Source organism: Sphaeramia orbicularis, chromosome 11 (genome assembly GCF_902148855.1).
Source record: "Sphaeramia orbicularis chromosome 11, fSphaOr1.1, whole genome shotgun sequence".
Classification (NCBI taxonomy): domain Eukaryota; kingdom Metazoa; phylum Chordata; class Actinopteri; order Kurtiformes; family Apogonidae; genus Sphaeramia; species Sphaeramia orbicularis.
This window is the reverse complement of record NC_043967.1, coordinates 41460003-41475621: the sequence shown is the minus strand read 5'-3', so window position 1 is coordinate 41475621 and position 15619 is coordinate 41460003. Positions and strand designations below refer to the sequence as shown.

The 15619-nt window shown below is 37.0% G+C and overlaps 1 protein-coding gene and 7 non-coding genes across 8 annotated transcripts; 1 reads left to right on the top strand and 7 right to left on the bottom strand.

The window, feature by feature from the left end:
* The first annotated feature begins 234 nt into the window (after positions 1-234).
* Positions 235-15618, top strand: LOC115428161 (fibrocystin-L-like). The gene is made up of 7 exons (XM_030147008.1): positions 235-271; positions 437-498; positions 555-621; positions 4262-4432; positions 7113-7318; positions 14874-15230; positions 15325-15618. The coding sequence occupies exons 1-7, from the start codon at positions 235-237 to the stop codon at positions 15616-15618; spliced, it is 1194 nt and encodes a 397-aa protein (XP_030002868.1).
* On the bottom strand, positions 8075-8146 carry trnag-ucc (transfer RNA glycine (anticodon UCC)). Its single transcript has one exon. It is a non-coding gene; the product is annotated as a tRNA-Gly (tRNA).
* trnag-ucc (transfer RNA glycine (anticodon UCC)) lies at positions 8457-8528 on the bottom strand. Its single transcript has one exon. It is a non-coding gene; the product is annotated as a tRNA-Gly (tRNA).
* trnag-ucc (transfer RNA glycine (anticodon UCC)) lies at positions 9388-9459 on the bottom strand. Its single transcript has one exon. It is a non-coding gene; the product is annotated as a tRNA-Gly (tRNA).
* trnag-ucc (transfer RNA glycine (anticodon UCC)) lies at positions 9768-9839 on the bottom strand. Its single transcript has one exon. It is a non-coding gene; the product is annotated as a tRNA-Gly (tRNA).
* Positions 10678-10749, bottom strand: trnag-ucc (transfer RNA glycine (anticodon UCC)). The gene has a single exon. It is a non-coding gene; the product is annotated as a tRNA-Gly (tRNA).
* trnag-ucc (transfer RNA glycine (anticodon UCC)) lies at positions 11059-11130 on the bottom strand. Its single transcript has one exon. It is a non-coding gene; the product is annotated as a tRNA-Gly (tRNA).
* Positions 11440-11511, bottom strand: trnag-ucc (transfer RNA glycine (anticodon UCC)). The gene has a single exon. It is a non-coding gene; the product is annotated as a tRNA-Gly (tRNA).
* Position 15619: the final 1 nt, after the last annotated feature.

Genomic DNA, 15619 nt, shown 5'->3' with positions numbered 1-15619 from the left:
AATTAATGTTTATTTGCAACATAGTATAGAAAACTATTACATGATCAAAAACAAAGTCTCTGTTTTGAATGTCCGGGGTCACCTGAAATGTGATGTTAAAATGGGGTCACCAGCCAAAAAAGGTTGGGAACCACTGGTTTCCAGACAGGTCTTCACTGAACCAGTATGACTGCGATGTTGACGTATCACATTTACAAGCTGAAACAAACAATACGGTGCAATACTATGCACAGTATGTATGTCAATGGGAGTGACGACGCAGACATGTCAGGTGTTAACATCTGTGGATTTATAAATAAAAAAAAATGAAACACAGATTTCATATGTAGCCAAAATACGAGGCACATTTATGAAATGAACTGACAATAACTAACACATTTGTAGACTTCAGCTTCTAAAGTCGGTCCAGTTTTTCACTCCTTATCGTCTCCTTCAGCTTTTGGAGAGGGCTTTGCTTGGGATCCAGCCTCACTGACAGTGTTTGTAGGAGACACTGTGGTTTGGCGATGGAAAGCTCCACTTTTTCAGTCTAATGTCGGATATCGGGTCTTCAGTGTTGCCACCCGAGTTCCACCGAACCTGACGGAGCATTCAGCAGTGGGGACACAAAGACTGCTGAAGGTAAAGATGTGTTCGTTTATAGTTTTTATAAGATATTTAGACGCTGCACAATGAGTTGTAACCGTTCAAGATTCTGTACATTCTGAAGGATTATTGTAATGTAATACGTCATTGGTTAACTGTACTCTGATTTCTATTGTTAAATCATTTAATGACCTATTTTCTACCAAATGAAGGGTGGTTTGAGTCTATGAAAGCAGGTCAATAGTAACAAAGGTTTCTGTAGCTTATTTGTGCTCAGATTGCACCATGATTGAATTTCATACTGTTGTTAGTTCACTTTGATTGACTTCGGGAAAAAGTCACGTTCTTGAATATCAAGGTGATTGTCACTGTATCCAAAATATCACTGTACAACACATTTCTGTATCTGTATCCTGCTGGTTTGCATCTATTTCACACAGTCTACAAGCTGGGTAGTCATGTGACCATACACTGAGGCTGATTGTTCTTTGTTACAGAAAGATTCCACACAAATAGTCTAGTGGACAGGTGTCAAATATGCGTCCCGGGGGCCAAATCCGGCCCGCCAAACGGTCCAGTCCGGCCCTTGGGATGAATTTGTGAAATGCAAAAATTACACTAAGATATAAACATTCCTTTTAGTTCAGGTTCCACATTCAGACTAATTCAATCTCAAGTGGGTCAGAGCAGTAAAATACGATCATAATAACATATAAATAATGACAAGTCCAAATGTTTCTTTTTGTAAATGTAAGTATTTTCATGTATTTACACTAAAACAAAGTATAATTTTGACAAAAAATGTGAATAACCTGAAAGGTCTTAAGAGAATTAAGTACAAATTTAACAATATTCTGCCTGTTATGAAATGTTTTGTGTATTTATAGATCCACTGTGATCTGTAAGTTATTATGAACATGTGGAAATGATAAACTGAATTACACTTTTTTTTTTTCATTTTGTTCATGTTATTCACATCTTTTGAAAGGATAGTTTGTAGATGTAAACCTTTTCCTAATGTAAATTACCTTTTTCGCTCTAGAACATAGAGAAAATTTTGGAGTTAACATTATTTATATATTATTATGTTATTATTTTACTGGTCCGGTGCACTTCAGATCAAATTTAGCTGAATCTGGCCCCTGAACTAAAATGAGTTTGACACCCTGACCTACATGGTGAGTACATTAAATATAGAAAAAACATGATTTACACTGAAAATCAAAATCCAAAAAGTTAAATCCATAGGTTAATATTGGAATAAATGGTGAAAACACTTGAGCAAGACAAAAAAATCATTGGAATGTTGTGACAAAAATAGTTATAGAAAAAATAAGGGTAATTTTAACAATATTCTGCCTCAGTTTATCATTTACACATGTACAGTACAGTCCAAAAGTTGGACACACCTTCTCATTCTTTGCATTTTCTTTTTTTCATGACTATTTACATTGTAGATTCTCACTGAAGGCATCAAAACTATGAATGAACACATGTGGAATTATGTACTTAACAAAAAGTGTGAAATAACTGAAAACATCCTTATATTCTAGTTTCTTCAAAGTAGCCACCCTTAGCTCTATGACTGCTTTGCACACTCTTGCATTCTCTTGATGAGCTTCAAGAGGTAGTCACCTGAAATGGTTTCCTAACAGTCTTGAAGAAGTTCCCAGAGATGCTTAGCACTTGTTGGCCCTTTTGCCTTCACTCTGCGGTCCAGCTCATCCCAAACCATCTCGATTGGGTTCAGGTCCGGTGACTGTGGAGGCCAGGTCATCTGGCGCAGCACTCCATCACTCTCCTTCTTGGTCAAATATCCCTCACACAGCCTGGAGGTGTGTTGGGGTCATTGTCCTGTTGAAACATAAATGATGGTCCAACTAAACGCAAACCGGATGGAATGGCATGTCACTTCAGATGCTGTGGTAGCCATGCTGATTCAGGTTCCCTTCAATCTTGAGTAAATCCCCAACAGCGTCACCAGCAAAGCACCCCCACACCATCACACCTCCCCCTCCATGCTTCACGGTGGGAACCAGGCATGTAGCATCCATCCGTTCACCTTTTCTGCGTCGCACAAAGACACGGCGGTTGGATCCAGAGATCTCAAATTTGGACTCATCAGACCAAAGCACAGATTTCCACTGGTCTAATGTCCATTCCTTGGGTTTCTTGGCCCAAATAAATCTCTTGTGTTGTTGCCTCTCCTGAGCAGTGGTTTCCTAGCAGCTATTTGACCATGAAGGCCTGATTCACGCAGTCTCCTCTTAACAGTTGTTGTAGAGATGTGTCTGCTGCTAGAGCTCTGTGTGGTATTCATCTGGTCTCTAATCTGAGCTGCTGTTAATTTGCGATTTCTGAGGCTGGTGACTCAGATGAACTTATCTTCAGCATCAGAGGTGACTCTTGGTCTTCCTTTCCTAGGGCGGTCCTCATGTGAGCCAGTTTCGTTGGAGCGCTTGATGGTTTTTGCGACTGCACTTGGGGACACATTCAAAGTTTTTGAAATTTTCTAGACTGACTGACCTTCATTTCTTAAAGTAATGATGGCCACTCGTTTGTCTTTACTTAGCTGATTGGTTCTCGCCATAATATGTATTCTAACAGTTGTCCAATAGGGCTGTCAGCTGTGCATCAACCTGACTTCTGCACAACACAACTGATGGTCCCAACCCCATCAATAAGGCAAGAAATTCCACTAAGTAACCCTGACAAGGCACAGCTATGAAGTGAAAACCATTTCAGGTGACTACCTCTTGATGTTCATCAAGAGAATGCCAAGGGTGTGCAAGGCAGTCATCAGAGCTAAGGGTGGCTACTTTGAAGAAACTAGAATATAAGAGATGTTTTCAGTTATTTCACACTTTTTTGTTAAGTACATAATTCCACATGTGTTCATTCATAGTTTTGATGCCTTCAGTGAGAATCTACAATGAAAATAGTAATGAAAATAAAGAAAATGCGAAGAATGAGAAGGTGTGTCCAAACTTTTGGCCTGTACTGTACATTATAACTTCCAGATCACAATGGAAATACACAAAACATTTAATAACAGGCAGAATATTGGTAAAGTTGTACTTACTTCTCTTAAGACCTTTCAGGTTATTCACATTTTTTGGCAAAATTATACTTTGTTTTAGTGTAAATACATGAAAATACTTACATTTACAAATAGAACATTTGGAGTTGTCATTATTTATATGTTATTATGATAGTATTTTACTGCTCTGACCCACTTGAGATTGGAACCTGAACTAAAAGGATTCACAAATTCATCCCAAGGGCCGGACTGGACCATTTGGCGGGCCGGATTTGGCCCCCGGGCCGCATGTTTGCCACCTGTGATGTAGGTGTTCATAAAAGCTCAGAGTAAATTCAAAGCTTATTAGATCAAATCAGAAAAAAATGAGGAAACAGCGACTTTTCTAACAAACTATCATTAACTGAACATAGAACAAGTGCCACCAACCACTGTTATTTGTCAAACTCCATGGGTTTTACTGGTGAATCAATGTCGCAGTGTTTCCACGGGGCCGTTTTTTTTTTTTTTTTATAAGTTTCCATCGTACTTGCACAAGATTATTGGTTCACACGAGACACACAAAAAGTGTGAAGTGTCAAAGCTTTGAACATGATGTGCTTGTCACATACTTCTACTTTCTCTTACTCTCCTCAGGGCACTTCAGGTACCGTTTCGGTTCCCCCGGTGTAATTTACTACAGCAGTGGATTCATCGATAACAACAACAGGATGCTTCAGGGCGTCGTCAAAGTCCTGCCTCGAGAAGACAAGAACAGCAGAGTCTCAGTCCAAGTTGGAGGCGTGGAAGCCCGACATGTGACCGCCGGTAACTGTATAAATTTGGAAATACTTTCACTCACATTTAACAAAACAGCATCATTCTGGCTCCGGTACTGGCTCCGAAACAATATTTTTAAGAATTTTCTATTTTCAACAAAAATAAAAGGACACAGCACATTGCGGTACAAATCTTTAGCTTTGGTTTTCAGCCTTATCTGTAATTTAATTAGTTTGAACCAGTTTTCCAACATCAAAAAAAACCTGTTTGACATGCATGCTCCATGAAAGGAAACAGGCCAGTATCATAAAGGTAGCAAAGTTCAATTCCCATGTCTACATCACAAGAAATATTACTCAAGTTCACTGATAGTGGTGTTCAGGGTTCTTACAAAGTCTTAAAAATCTTAAATTTACAAATCTGCATTAAAAAAGTCCAGATAGGTAGGTCTTAGGTTATGTTGCCATAAACTTTTCTCTGTTTTGTGTTTAAATGTGTCTGGGAAATGTCTAAGCTGTAAAGACAGTAATGTAACCTGACAATTTATATTGAAATTTGCAACCAGTTATCACTAATTTGCAGCCCCTGGTGAGAAATGAATCATGATGGTAGGAATCAAGACAGAGTAAATAAATACATTTTTCTACATTCTAGGAGTCACAGATTTTCGCCAGTATGACTGTTAAATGGGCATTAATTCTGTTCTAAGTAGTCTTAAAAAGTCTTAAATGTAACTTGTACAAACCTGTAAGAACCCTGGATGTTGCTTTTTAACAACTTATTAAAGCTGAAGTGTAATAAATATGACTAAACTTTACTTTATCATTTTCAAAACAGTCATGATACACTGTATTGAATAAGATAGGATAGTGTAGAGAGTTAAAAGAAGAAGTAAATGAAAATAAAATATCATCCAATTAATCAGTGTGTAATAAACAAGGAAAACAAGGCTATGTAAAAGGGATAAAAAGATAAACAGTTTTACAGTAAAAGTCTGTTTTGCACAGTAATTTAAAGAAGATTCTCAGCTAAAACAGTTTCTGTTCAGGTGATTTTTTTTTTTTTAATTTATTTTTAATTAATTTTTTTTTTTTAGACAGGGACAATGCACAATATACATTAACCTTAAAAAGGAGAGATGTAGTGTTAATTTCCATCTGTAGTCCCTGGGCAGGCTGATGTTATCATTAAAAAAACAGACATTAATTAAAACTAAAACATATAAAAAGCAGTAAAAAGTGCATTTTTAAATAAAGTCTTTCTCAAAGTTTTAGTGCGTTTTTCTAGCCTGACATCAGCAGAGACCTTTCAGTTCATTTTTTATTTCTAAGGGGAAGATTATTTTAACCTTTTCATGCACAAATTATGAGAACCTTAATCAAAATTTTTCCTGAGAGTTTTTATTCCTCTTTAGGCATGAAAAAAACAATGAAAATGTTTTTTCTGAAAAATAAATATAATAATAATAATAATAATAATATGATGATGAAATAATATAATAATAATATAATAATAATAATATAATAATAATAATATAATAATAATATAATAATATTTTTAGAAATTTCAAAAATGCATTAAAAAAATAGTAATAATGAAAAAAAAAAATTCTTATGAACCTATTTTTCATTAAGTTTCAAAAATGTCCCCTCAGCTGGACACCACATGTTTAATTTTTGATGCACAGAACATGAATTTAGTGATAAATTGTGTGAAAACTATGGGGAGGGCTTGTGATTCTGGGGGTTTATGCTCAGGAGAGATCTACATAATGTTACCAATTCATGTCAGAAAAGATATGTAGTGTCTTAAACTTTAATAAAGATATGTGTAAAAAAAACAAACAAACCCAACACACACAACAACAACAACAACGAAAGAACAACAAAATCCATGAATATACAAGAGAACAGCTATACGTAGAATAGCTGTCCACTGTAGTGACCAGTATGCATGAAAGGGTTAAATGCAACTGTACAAACACAAAACCAATCAGAGCAGCAGACACGTAGGATTTGCAGCATTTGGTAAATTAAACTGACCAAATTTAGATTCTATAAATAAAGGATTAGGTGTAGTTAATTCTTTATTTCTATAAAATTCTAGAATATGTCTTTTATTTGTTTTTGTTTTTCTTTTTTGTTGTTGAATGTGTGTTTTGTTTTGGTTTTTTTTGGTTTGTTTTGGTTGTTTTTTGTTTTTTTTTTATGTTTTTCCTTTTGTTTTTTGCATTTGATTTTCATATTTTCCTTGATATATTTTCTTGTAAACATATCTGTTGAATAACTGTGGGTGTTTGATGGATGAAGGGAAAGACAAAAAATAAACAGTGAATTACAAAATTCTAAATATGTAACAGACAGAGATTGTTGTCATTCCACTAGGACTTTGCATCAATACAAACATTCACGCCCTAATTCATTCTTCCTTATTTGACAATCAGAAAATATTTGGCAAAGGTTAAATGCAACAGAATCACGGGAGTGTTTTTTTTTTTTGATAACAGTGAGATGCCTACAGTCCTGTTATGAAAGATTTGACTGTGGACCAAAACCATCTGCGTCTGACTGTCATTCCACTTTAATATTATAGATTTTGGCCTTTAGTTTTGTTTTGTCTTTTATTTCTTATTCTTAAAAATAAGATTAATCTGTAATCTGCAACAGTACAGCTAGGGAAAAAACAGACTTTATATTTTGGTTGTGAACGTTGAATCATCTCCTTCCAGGTCTAAACCGTGTTTCCCGTGCCACGCCACAGTGCGTTGCTACATCACATTGTAATCATCCCAATCAGACCTCACATGGTGTTACCTTCAGCCTCGCAGCCTGCTCCACCCCCACAGTCCACTCCATCTCACCCAACCAGGGCTCGTACCACCACGTCATCAACATCCAGGGCCAACGCTTCAGCAACGTGTCCTGTGCCAATGAGGTGAGCGATGTTTTAATGAGGCTGCTGTTAAAATACTTTGGTCAGAACATGAAAATTGCTGGCACTTGACACTACAGTGTTAATGACAAGTCAAAAAAGTCTCTCAGTGGTAACAACAGTAGAACCATCCGTTTCTTCAGGTTCCAATACTTCTATAATATAGGATAATAGGAAAGGATAATATGGAGAAGGTTTTTTTTAACCCTTAAGACCCATAACTATTTTTGTCACAACTTTCAAATGATTTTTTTGTCTTTCTCAAGTGATTTATCATCATTTTTTGCAATATTAACCTCTGTATGTTGCATTTTTTTTGGTGTAAATCATATATTTTCCTATATTTAATATACTCACCATGCAGGGTTTTTTTTAAAAAAAGCTTAGAGCAGTGTTTTTCAACCTTGGGGTCAGGACCCCACGTGGGATTGCCTGGAATTCAAATGGGGTGAAATTTCTAGTAATTGATAAAAAAAACAAAAAACAAACAAACTTAGAAGTAAAAAATATATGGGAGTTGGTAGAGACAATCACAAAACATAACACATGAAAAACTGAAGCTGATGTTTGTATATATTGTCAGAATATAAGAAACAAATGACAGGTTTTTAGAGTTTGATAGGTTTTGCAAGAGATGTATAATGTGTTTGGTTTCATGCCAAAGCATCCAGAGAAACCTCATATCAGTAGAATATCCCACAGTTGTGTAGCTAGAGCATTATTGATCCCTTCATCAGGGGAATTCTGTACAAAGAGAGATGCGATGGCCGGGAATCGAACCCGGGTCAACTGCTTGGAAGGCAGCTATGCTCACCACTATACCACCATCGCTGATGTTTAACACCTAGCAGCATGTTTAGAAGATTGTATTATATGATATTCTACAGTTTTTTTAACCTTGGGGTCAGGACCCCACATGGTGTCACCTGGAATTCAAATGGGGTCACCTGAAATCTCTAGTAATTGATAAAAAATACCAAAACAAACCAAAAAAAAAAAAAAAAAAAACATACTAAAAACATATATGGTGAGTTGAGAGACAATTACATTCAGAGAAAATTCATATCAGTAGAATATCCCACAGTTGTGTAGCTAGAGCATTATTAATCCCTTCATCAGGGGAATTCTGTACAAAGAGAGATGCGATGGCCGGGAATCGAACCCGGGTCAACCGCTTGGAAGGCAGCTATGCTCACCACTATACCACCATCGCTGATGTTTCACACCGTACTGCATGTTTAGAAGATTGTATTATATTGCTATACTACATTTTTTTTTTTTTTTTAACCTTGGGGTCAGGACCCCACGTGGTGTCGCCTGGAATTCAAATGGGGTCACCTGAAATCTCTAGTAATTGATAAAAAAAACCAAAACAAAAAAAAAAACAAAACATACTAATAAAACATACAGGGTGGGGAAGCAAAATTTTACAATATTTTGAGGCAGGGATTGAAAGACAGTGTATGACCAGTTAGTTTATTGAAAGTCATGAGAATTTATTTGCCACAAGAAAATGTACATAATAGAAAATGTTTTATTCTATGTGTCCTCCTTCTTTCTCAATAACTGCCTTCACACGCTTCCTGAAACTTGCGCAAGTGTTCCTCAAATATTTGGGTGACAACTTCTCCCATTCTTCTTTAATAGTATCTTCCAGACTTTCTCCTAATAGTTTTGCTCATAGTCATTCTCTTCTTTCCATTATAAACAGTCTTTATGGACACTCCAACTATTTTTGAAATCTCCTTTGGTGTGACGAGTGCATTCAGCAAATCACACACTCTGACGTTTGCTTTCCTGATTACTCATATGGGCAAAAGTTTCTGAAAAGGTATGGATATAGTGTTAGGTATGATTATGACATCAATATGTTTGGTTTCAAAACAATTGACGTAGTGCCTGCTGAGAAAAAACCACTAAATTTTCGTTGTAAATTTTGCTTCCCCACCCTGTATATGGTGAGATGAGAGACAATTACATTCAGAGAAAACTCATATCAGTAGAATATCCCACAGTTGTGTAGCTAGAGCATTATTGATCCCTTCATCAGGGGAATTCTGTACAAAGAGAAATGCGATGGCCGGGAATCGAACCCGGGTCAACTGCTTGGAAGGCAGCTATGCTCACCACTATACCACCATCGCTGATGTTTAACACCACACTGCATGTTTAGAAGATTGTATTATTGATATTCTACAGTTTTTTTAACCTTGGGGTCAGGACCCCACATGGTGTCACCTGGAATTCAAATGGGGTCACCTGAAATCTCTAGTAATTGATAAAAAATACCAAAACAAACCAAAAAAAACAAAAAAAAACATACTAATAAAACATATATGGTGAGTTGAGAGACAATTACATTCAGAGAAATTCATATCAGTAGAATATCCCACAGTTGTGTAGCTAGAGCATTATTAATCCCTTCATCAGGGGAATTCTGTACAAAGAGAGATGCGATGGCTGGGAATTGAACCCGGGTCAACTGCTTGGAAGGCGGTTATGCTCACCACTATACCACCATCGCTGATGTTTCACACCACACTGCATGTTTAGAAGATTGTTATATTGCTACTACATTTTTTTTTTTTGTTTTAACCTTGGGGTCAGGACCCCACGTGGTGTTGCCTGGAATTCAAATGGGGTCACCTGAAATCTAGTAATTGATAAAAAAAAACAAAACAAAAAAAAAACCCAAAACATACTAATAAAACATACAGGGTGGGGAAGCAAAATTTTACAATATTTTGAGGCAGGGATGAAAGACAGTGTATGACCAATTGGTTTATTGAAAGTCATGAGAATTATTTGCCACAAGAAAATGTACATAATAGAAAATGTTTTTATTCTATGTGTCCTCCTTCTTTCTCAATAACTGCCTTCACACGCTTCCTGAAACTTGCGCAAGTGTTCCTCAAATATTGGGGTGACAACTTCTCCATTCTTCTTTATAGTATGTTCCCAGACTTTCTCCTAATAGTTTTGCTCATAGTCATTCTCTTCTTCCATTATAAACAGTCTTTATGGACACTCCAACTATTTTTGAAATCTCCTTTGGTGTGACGAGTGCATTCAGCAAATCACACACTCTGACGTTTGCTTTCCTGATTACTCATATGGGCAAAAGTTTCTGAAAAGGTATGGATAATAGTGTTAGGTATGATTATGACATCAATATATGTTTGGTTTCAAAAAATTGACGTAGTGCCTGCTGAGAAAAAACACTAAATTTTGCTTCCCCACCCTGTATATGGTGAGATGAGAGACAATTACATTCAGAGAAAACTCATATCAGTAGAATATCCCACAGTTGTGTAGCTAGAGCGTTATTGATCCCTTCATCAGGGGAATTCTGTACAAAGAGATGCGATGGCCGGGAATTGAACCCGGGTCAACTGCTTGGAAGGCAGCTATGCTCACCACTATACCACCATCGCTGATGTTTAACACCACACTGCATGTTTAGAAGATTGTATTATATTGATCTTCTACAGTTTTTTTAACCTTGGGGTCAGGACCCCACATGGTGTCACCTGGAATTCAAATGGGGTCACCTGAAATCTCTAGTAATTGATAAAAAATACCAAAACAAACCAAAAAAAACAAAAAAAAAACATACTAATAAAACATATATGGTGAGTTGAGAGACAATTACATTCAGAGAAAACTCATATCAGTAGAATATCCCAGTTGTGTAGCTAGAGCATTATTAATCCCTTCATCAGGGAATTCTGTACAAAGAGAGATGCGATGGCCGGGAATCAAACCCGGGTCAACTGCTTGGAAGGCAGCTATGCTCACCACTATACCACCATCACTGATGTTTAACACCTAGCAGCATGTTTAGAAGATTGTATTATATTGATATTCTACAGTTTTTTTTTTAACCTTGGGGTCAGGACCCCACGTGGTGTCACTGGAATTCAAATGGGGTCACCTGAAATCTCTAGTAATTGATAAAAAATACCAAAACAAACCCCAAAAAAAAACAAACAAACATACTAAAAAACCATGGTGAGTTGAGAGACAGTTACATTCAGAGAAAACTCATATCAGTAGAATATCCCACAGTTGTGTAGCTAGAGCATTATTGAGCCTTCATTAGGGGAATTCTGTACAAAGAGAGATGCGATGGCCGGGAATCGAACCCGGGTCAACTGCTTGGAAGGCAGCTATGCTCACCACTATACCACCATCGCTGATGTTTCACACCACACTGCATGTTTAGAAGATTGTATTATATTGCTATACTACATTTTTTTTTTTTTTTTTTTAACCTTGGGGTCAGGACCCCACGTGGTGTTGCCTGGAATTCAAATGGGGTCACCTGAAATCTCTAGTAATTGATAAAAAAAAAAACAAAAAAAAAAACCCCAAAACATACTAATAAAACATACAGGGTGGGGAAGCAAAATTTTACAATATTTTGAGGCAGGGATTGAAAGACAGTGTATGACCAATTGGTTTATTGAAAGTCATGAGAATTTATTTGCCACAAGAAAATGTACATAATAGAAAATGTTTTTATTCTATGTGTCCTCCTTCTTTCTCAATGACTGCCTTCACACGCTTCCTGAAACTTTTTTTTTTTTAACCTTGGGGTCAGGACCTCACGTGGTGTCGCCTGGAATTCAAATGGGGTCGCCTGAAATTTCCAGTAATTGATTAAAAAAAAAAAAAAAGAAAAAAAATGACAACTTAAAAATATATGGTGAGTTGACAGAGACAATCCCAATCCATAAAAGCCATGACAAACTGTGAGTCTGAAACTGCAGCACTGTGGTTCTGTTTATCTGTCAAATGTTCATTGTGGTCGGTTTCAGATGCTGCGGCTCTTTCATAATTCATAGTTTTAGTTCTTGTTTGTTCAGAATTAATTGTCAGCCTTGTAAATCCAAGCTGGACTGACTGTACATTTCCTGACCAAGGGAAATCAAATTCTCACTTTGTGCAGTAATCTACACCTGGCTTTTCTGCCTCCATCCATAAAAATATACATTACATAGACTAAATGTCCTCTAAAATTAACGTTTATTTGCAACATAGTATAGCAAACTATTACATGATCAAAAACAAATTATTTAGCAAAAAATCTGTTTTGAATGTCTGGGGTTGCCAGAAATTTGTGATGTTAAAATGGGGTCACGAGTCAAAAAAAGGTTGGGAAACAGTGGAGTAAATTCAAATGGTATTAGATCAAATCAGAAAAAAATGAAGAAAATGTGACTTTTTCAACAAAATAGGTCATTAACTGAACATAAAACAAGTGCCTCCAACCACTGTCATTTGTCAAACTACATGGTGAATCAATGTGGCAGTGTTTCCACATTCACTATGGAGCCTCTGAACGTCCAAATGAGTCATATATGATGACCAGGAAAAGATGAGAAACTACATTTTACCTGAATTATTTACATGCATTAATAGAATTAGTGGATCACAAGTTATAAAAAATTTTAGATTGTTAGATGATTTTGGTCCATGCACTGTAAGCCCAGACTTTGTATTTACTAAAATGCTTTAATTACAATGTACTTAAATGATTTAAGTTTTATTGCATTACTATAAAATGTTAAGAATATTCTACTAATTTGTAGACATAGTCGAAAGTATGAAAAAGTTTAAGTTGAATGGATTTAAATCACTCAGTTTTAGTCATGACCACACCTTTTTATCTCTGCATTGCATTGTGGGTATCGCATGGCATGTTGTTGAAAATGTGTTATTTTTCTGTGCAGGGGTTCAGTGAGGTTGTGGTGTTAGTGTTAATTATGACTTAATGTGTGTATGGCAGTGTTTATTGGCCTTTTTGTGTTTGTTTTTGTATTTTTGTAGAGCTGCACCATGAGTCAGAGCCATAGGACGAACAATGGATTTCTTTTTGCAAAAGATGTCAATTTAAATCAACTTAAAATTGAGTACACTGAAGTAATGATATTAAGTTAATGATTATACGAAGTAATTAACATTGCGACAAATGTTAAGTTAACTTAGTGTGGAATTTAGTGTGTTGTACTTAGTGATGGGACTTTTGGCTCTTTGAAGGGAGTCGTTCAATCAGGAGCCGATCACTGAAAAGAGCCGTTCAAAAGTTTTATGTTTTATGCATTATTTTGAAACACCAATGTTTTAATAACTAAATAGGCTACATGTGATGATTGACATTACATTTTAACCCTTTCATGCATGAATTATGAGAATCTTAGTTGAGTCCCCCCCCCCCCCCCCCCCGAGTGTTTTTACTCCTCTTAAGGCATGAAAAAAACAATGCAATTGAAATTTTTTATGAACTATTTTTCATGGAGTTACAAAAATGTCCACTCACCTGGACACCATGCGTTTAATTTTTGAAGCAAAAAAAACTATGTATTTAAAACTCATCATCAGAAAGTGATATACTGTGTGAAAACTATGAAATAAAAACATTTTTCATGCTGCTAATCTGATGTTTTCTCACATTTTAACACACTCTAATACTAGTTATTACTAACTTAATGCAGACGATATGCAAAAAAAAAAAAAAAAAAAAAATTTGATGAAGAAAACTGTTAATTACAGTCTAATAACAATTAGCAATTGATTTAACACATGTTAGTGCAGATCAGGTTTATCAAAAACAGCAAAGTTACAGTAATGGAATGAATTACAGTTTAGATGATGCATAAGCGTCCACTATGTCGACTCGTATGGAACTAAAACAACAAAACCCATGAATTTACAAGAGAACAGCTGTAGAATAACTGTCCACTGTAGTGACCACTGTGCATGAAAGGGTTAAAGGTGTTTAATATGCGCGACAGTAAATATTATCTTACTGTAAAAAAGAATAGTTAGTTAAAATGTGTGGGCTAAATATGTAACATGAGAGGTGACATTAGGCAAATGCTGGAATTTGACAAAAAAACATCACGGTTGACCAGTCTTCCAGCTCCGCCTCCTCGAGTATGCTCATCTCACGCTTCAAACTGTTATTTTTGCTAACTTCTTGCCATGAGACATGCGCAGTGAGCAAGCACTCTTTTTATTCTGCTCGAACATTCTCCTACTGCCCAATGCCTCCCTAGTGACGCTAAATTGACAGGAAATCAGACACTCCCTCCTTAAAAATTTTAAAAAAACAACAAAAAAAAAAAATGAACAGCTCTTTACAAAGACTCGGTTCCCATCGTTCATTTCAAAGAGCCATTCACAAGATTCGATTCGTTCGTGTACGTCCATCACTAGTTGTACTTAAAATAGCAATTCCATTTAAATCAAGCATTTCAGTTTAATACGCTCAAGTTTTCATTACTCATTACTTAAGTTTTTTAGGCAACCGGTTTACTCAAATTTTTAAGCAAACTCAACTTATCCGATCTTACAGTGTAGTGTGGTGGATGTTTGGGTCTTTATTGGCTAATTAAACATATGATTATATATACGATAAGTGAAACATTTATTGCTGATGTTGTTCCAAATGGCCCCTGCTTCGATGTCTTTACTGTAACTAAACATGTATTTTCAGGAGGTTTTCCTCTTTTGGACAGTGTGTGATTGTAAATGATCTGCTCTGTGTTTTTAGGTGATGGTGGGAAACGCGCCCTGTCATGTGATCAACAGCTCTTATTCTGAAATCAACTGCCGTCTCAGTGTCGACAGCGGGCTTCCCATCGGCCTCGCACACCCCGTTACCCTCAGAGTTAACAACGTCGGTGACGCCATCATCGCCGTGCAGGAGGAGCTCCACCGCCGTTTCGTTGTGCTGCCTGTGGTCGACTCAGTGTCGCCTCCTATTGGTAGTCCCACCGGCCACACCAGGGTCCACATCCACGGCTCCGGCTTCTCAGCGGGAGACGTGACTGTAGCTGACCCTGCGACGTCATCTCGGTTAATTATACGAACATTATTTGTGACACGTCCCCATCTCAGCCCACTGTCGGTGATGCCGTCTTCCATTCGGGCCGAATCCAAAGCTCCTGTCACTCCAACTGCTCCTTCCGTTACTCCTCCTCCGTCACTCCTACGCTCACCAGCATCTCCCCGATACAGTCAACGGGTCAGGTCCTGTAACCATCACAGGAACAGGGTTTGGTAGTGAAGTAGATGATGTAGAAGTTTTTGCCGGTGCTACAGAGCTGCAGGTTATACATTCAACCGACCACAACCTGACAGTCAGCGTAGACGATCTACCTGCAGGCACACACATGGTCACAGTGATAGTGAGAAGCAAAGGCCTCGCTTCAGGTGCTGTTAACCTGGAAAGCGTCCCTTACGCCACCCTGAGTCCAGATGTGGGCAGTCTGGCAGGAGGAACACCTTTGTTTTGAC

Coding starts and splice junctions, on each gene's coding strand:
- LOC115428161 (XM_030147008.1), top strand. CDS start 235: ATGTATGTCAATGGGAGTGACGACGCAGACATGTCAG. Junction 272..436: donor TGACGACGCAGACATGTCAG/GTGTTAACATCT, acceptor CGTCTCCTTCAG/CTTTTGGAGAGGGCTTTGCT. Junction 4,433..7,112: donor AGCCCGACATGTGACCGCCG/GTAACTGTATAA, acceptor ATCTCCTTCCAG/GTCTAAACCGTGTTTCCCGT.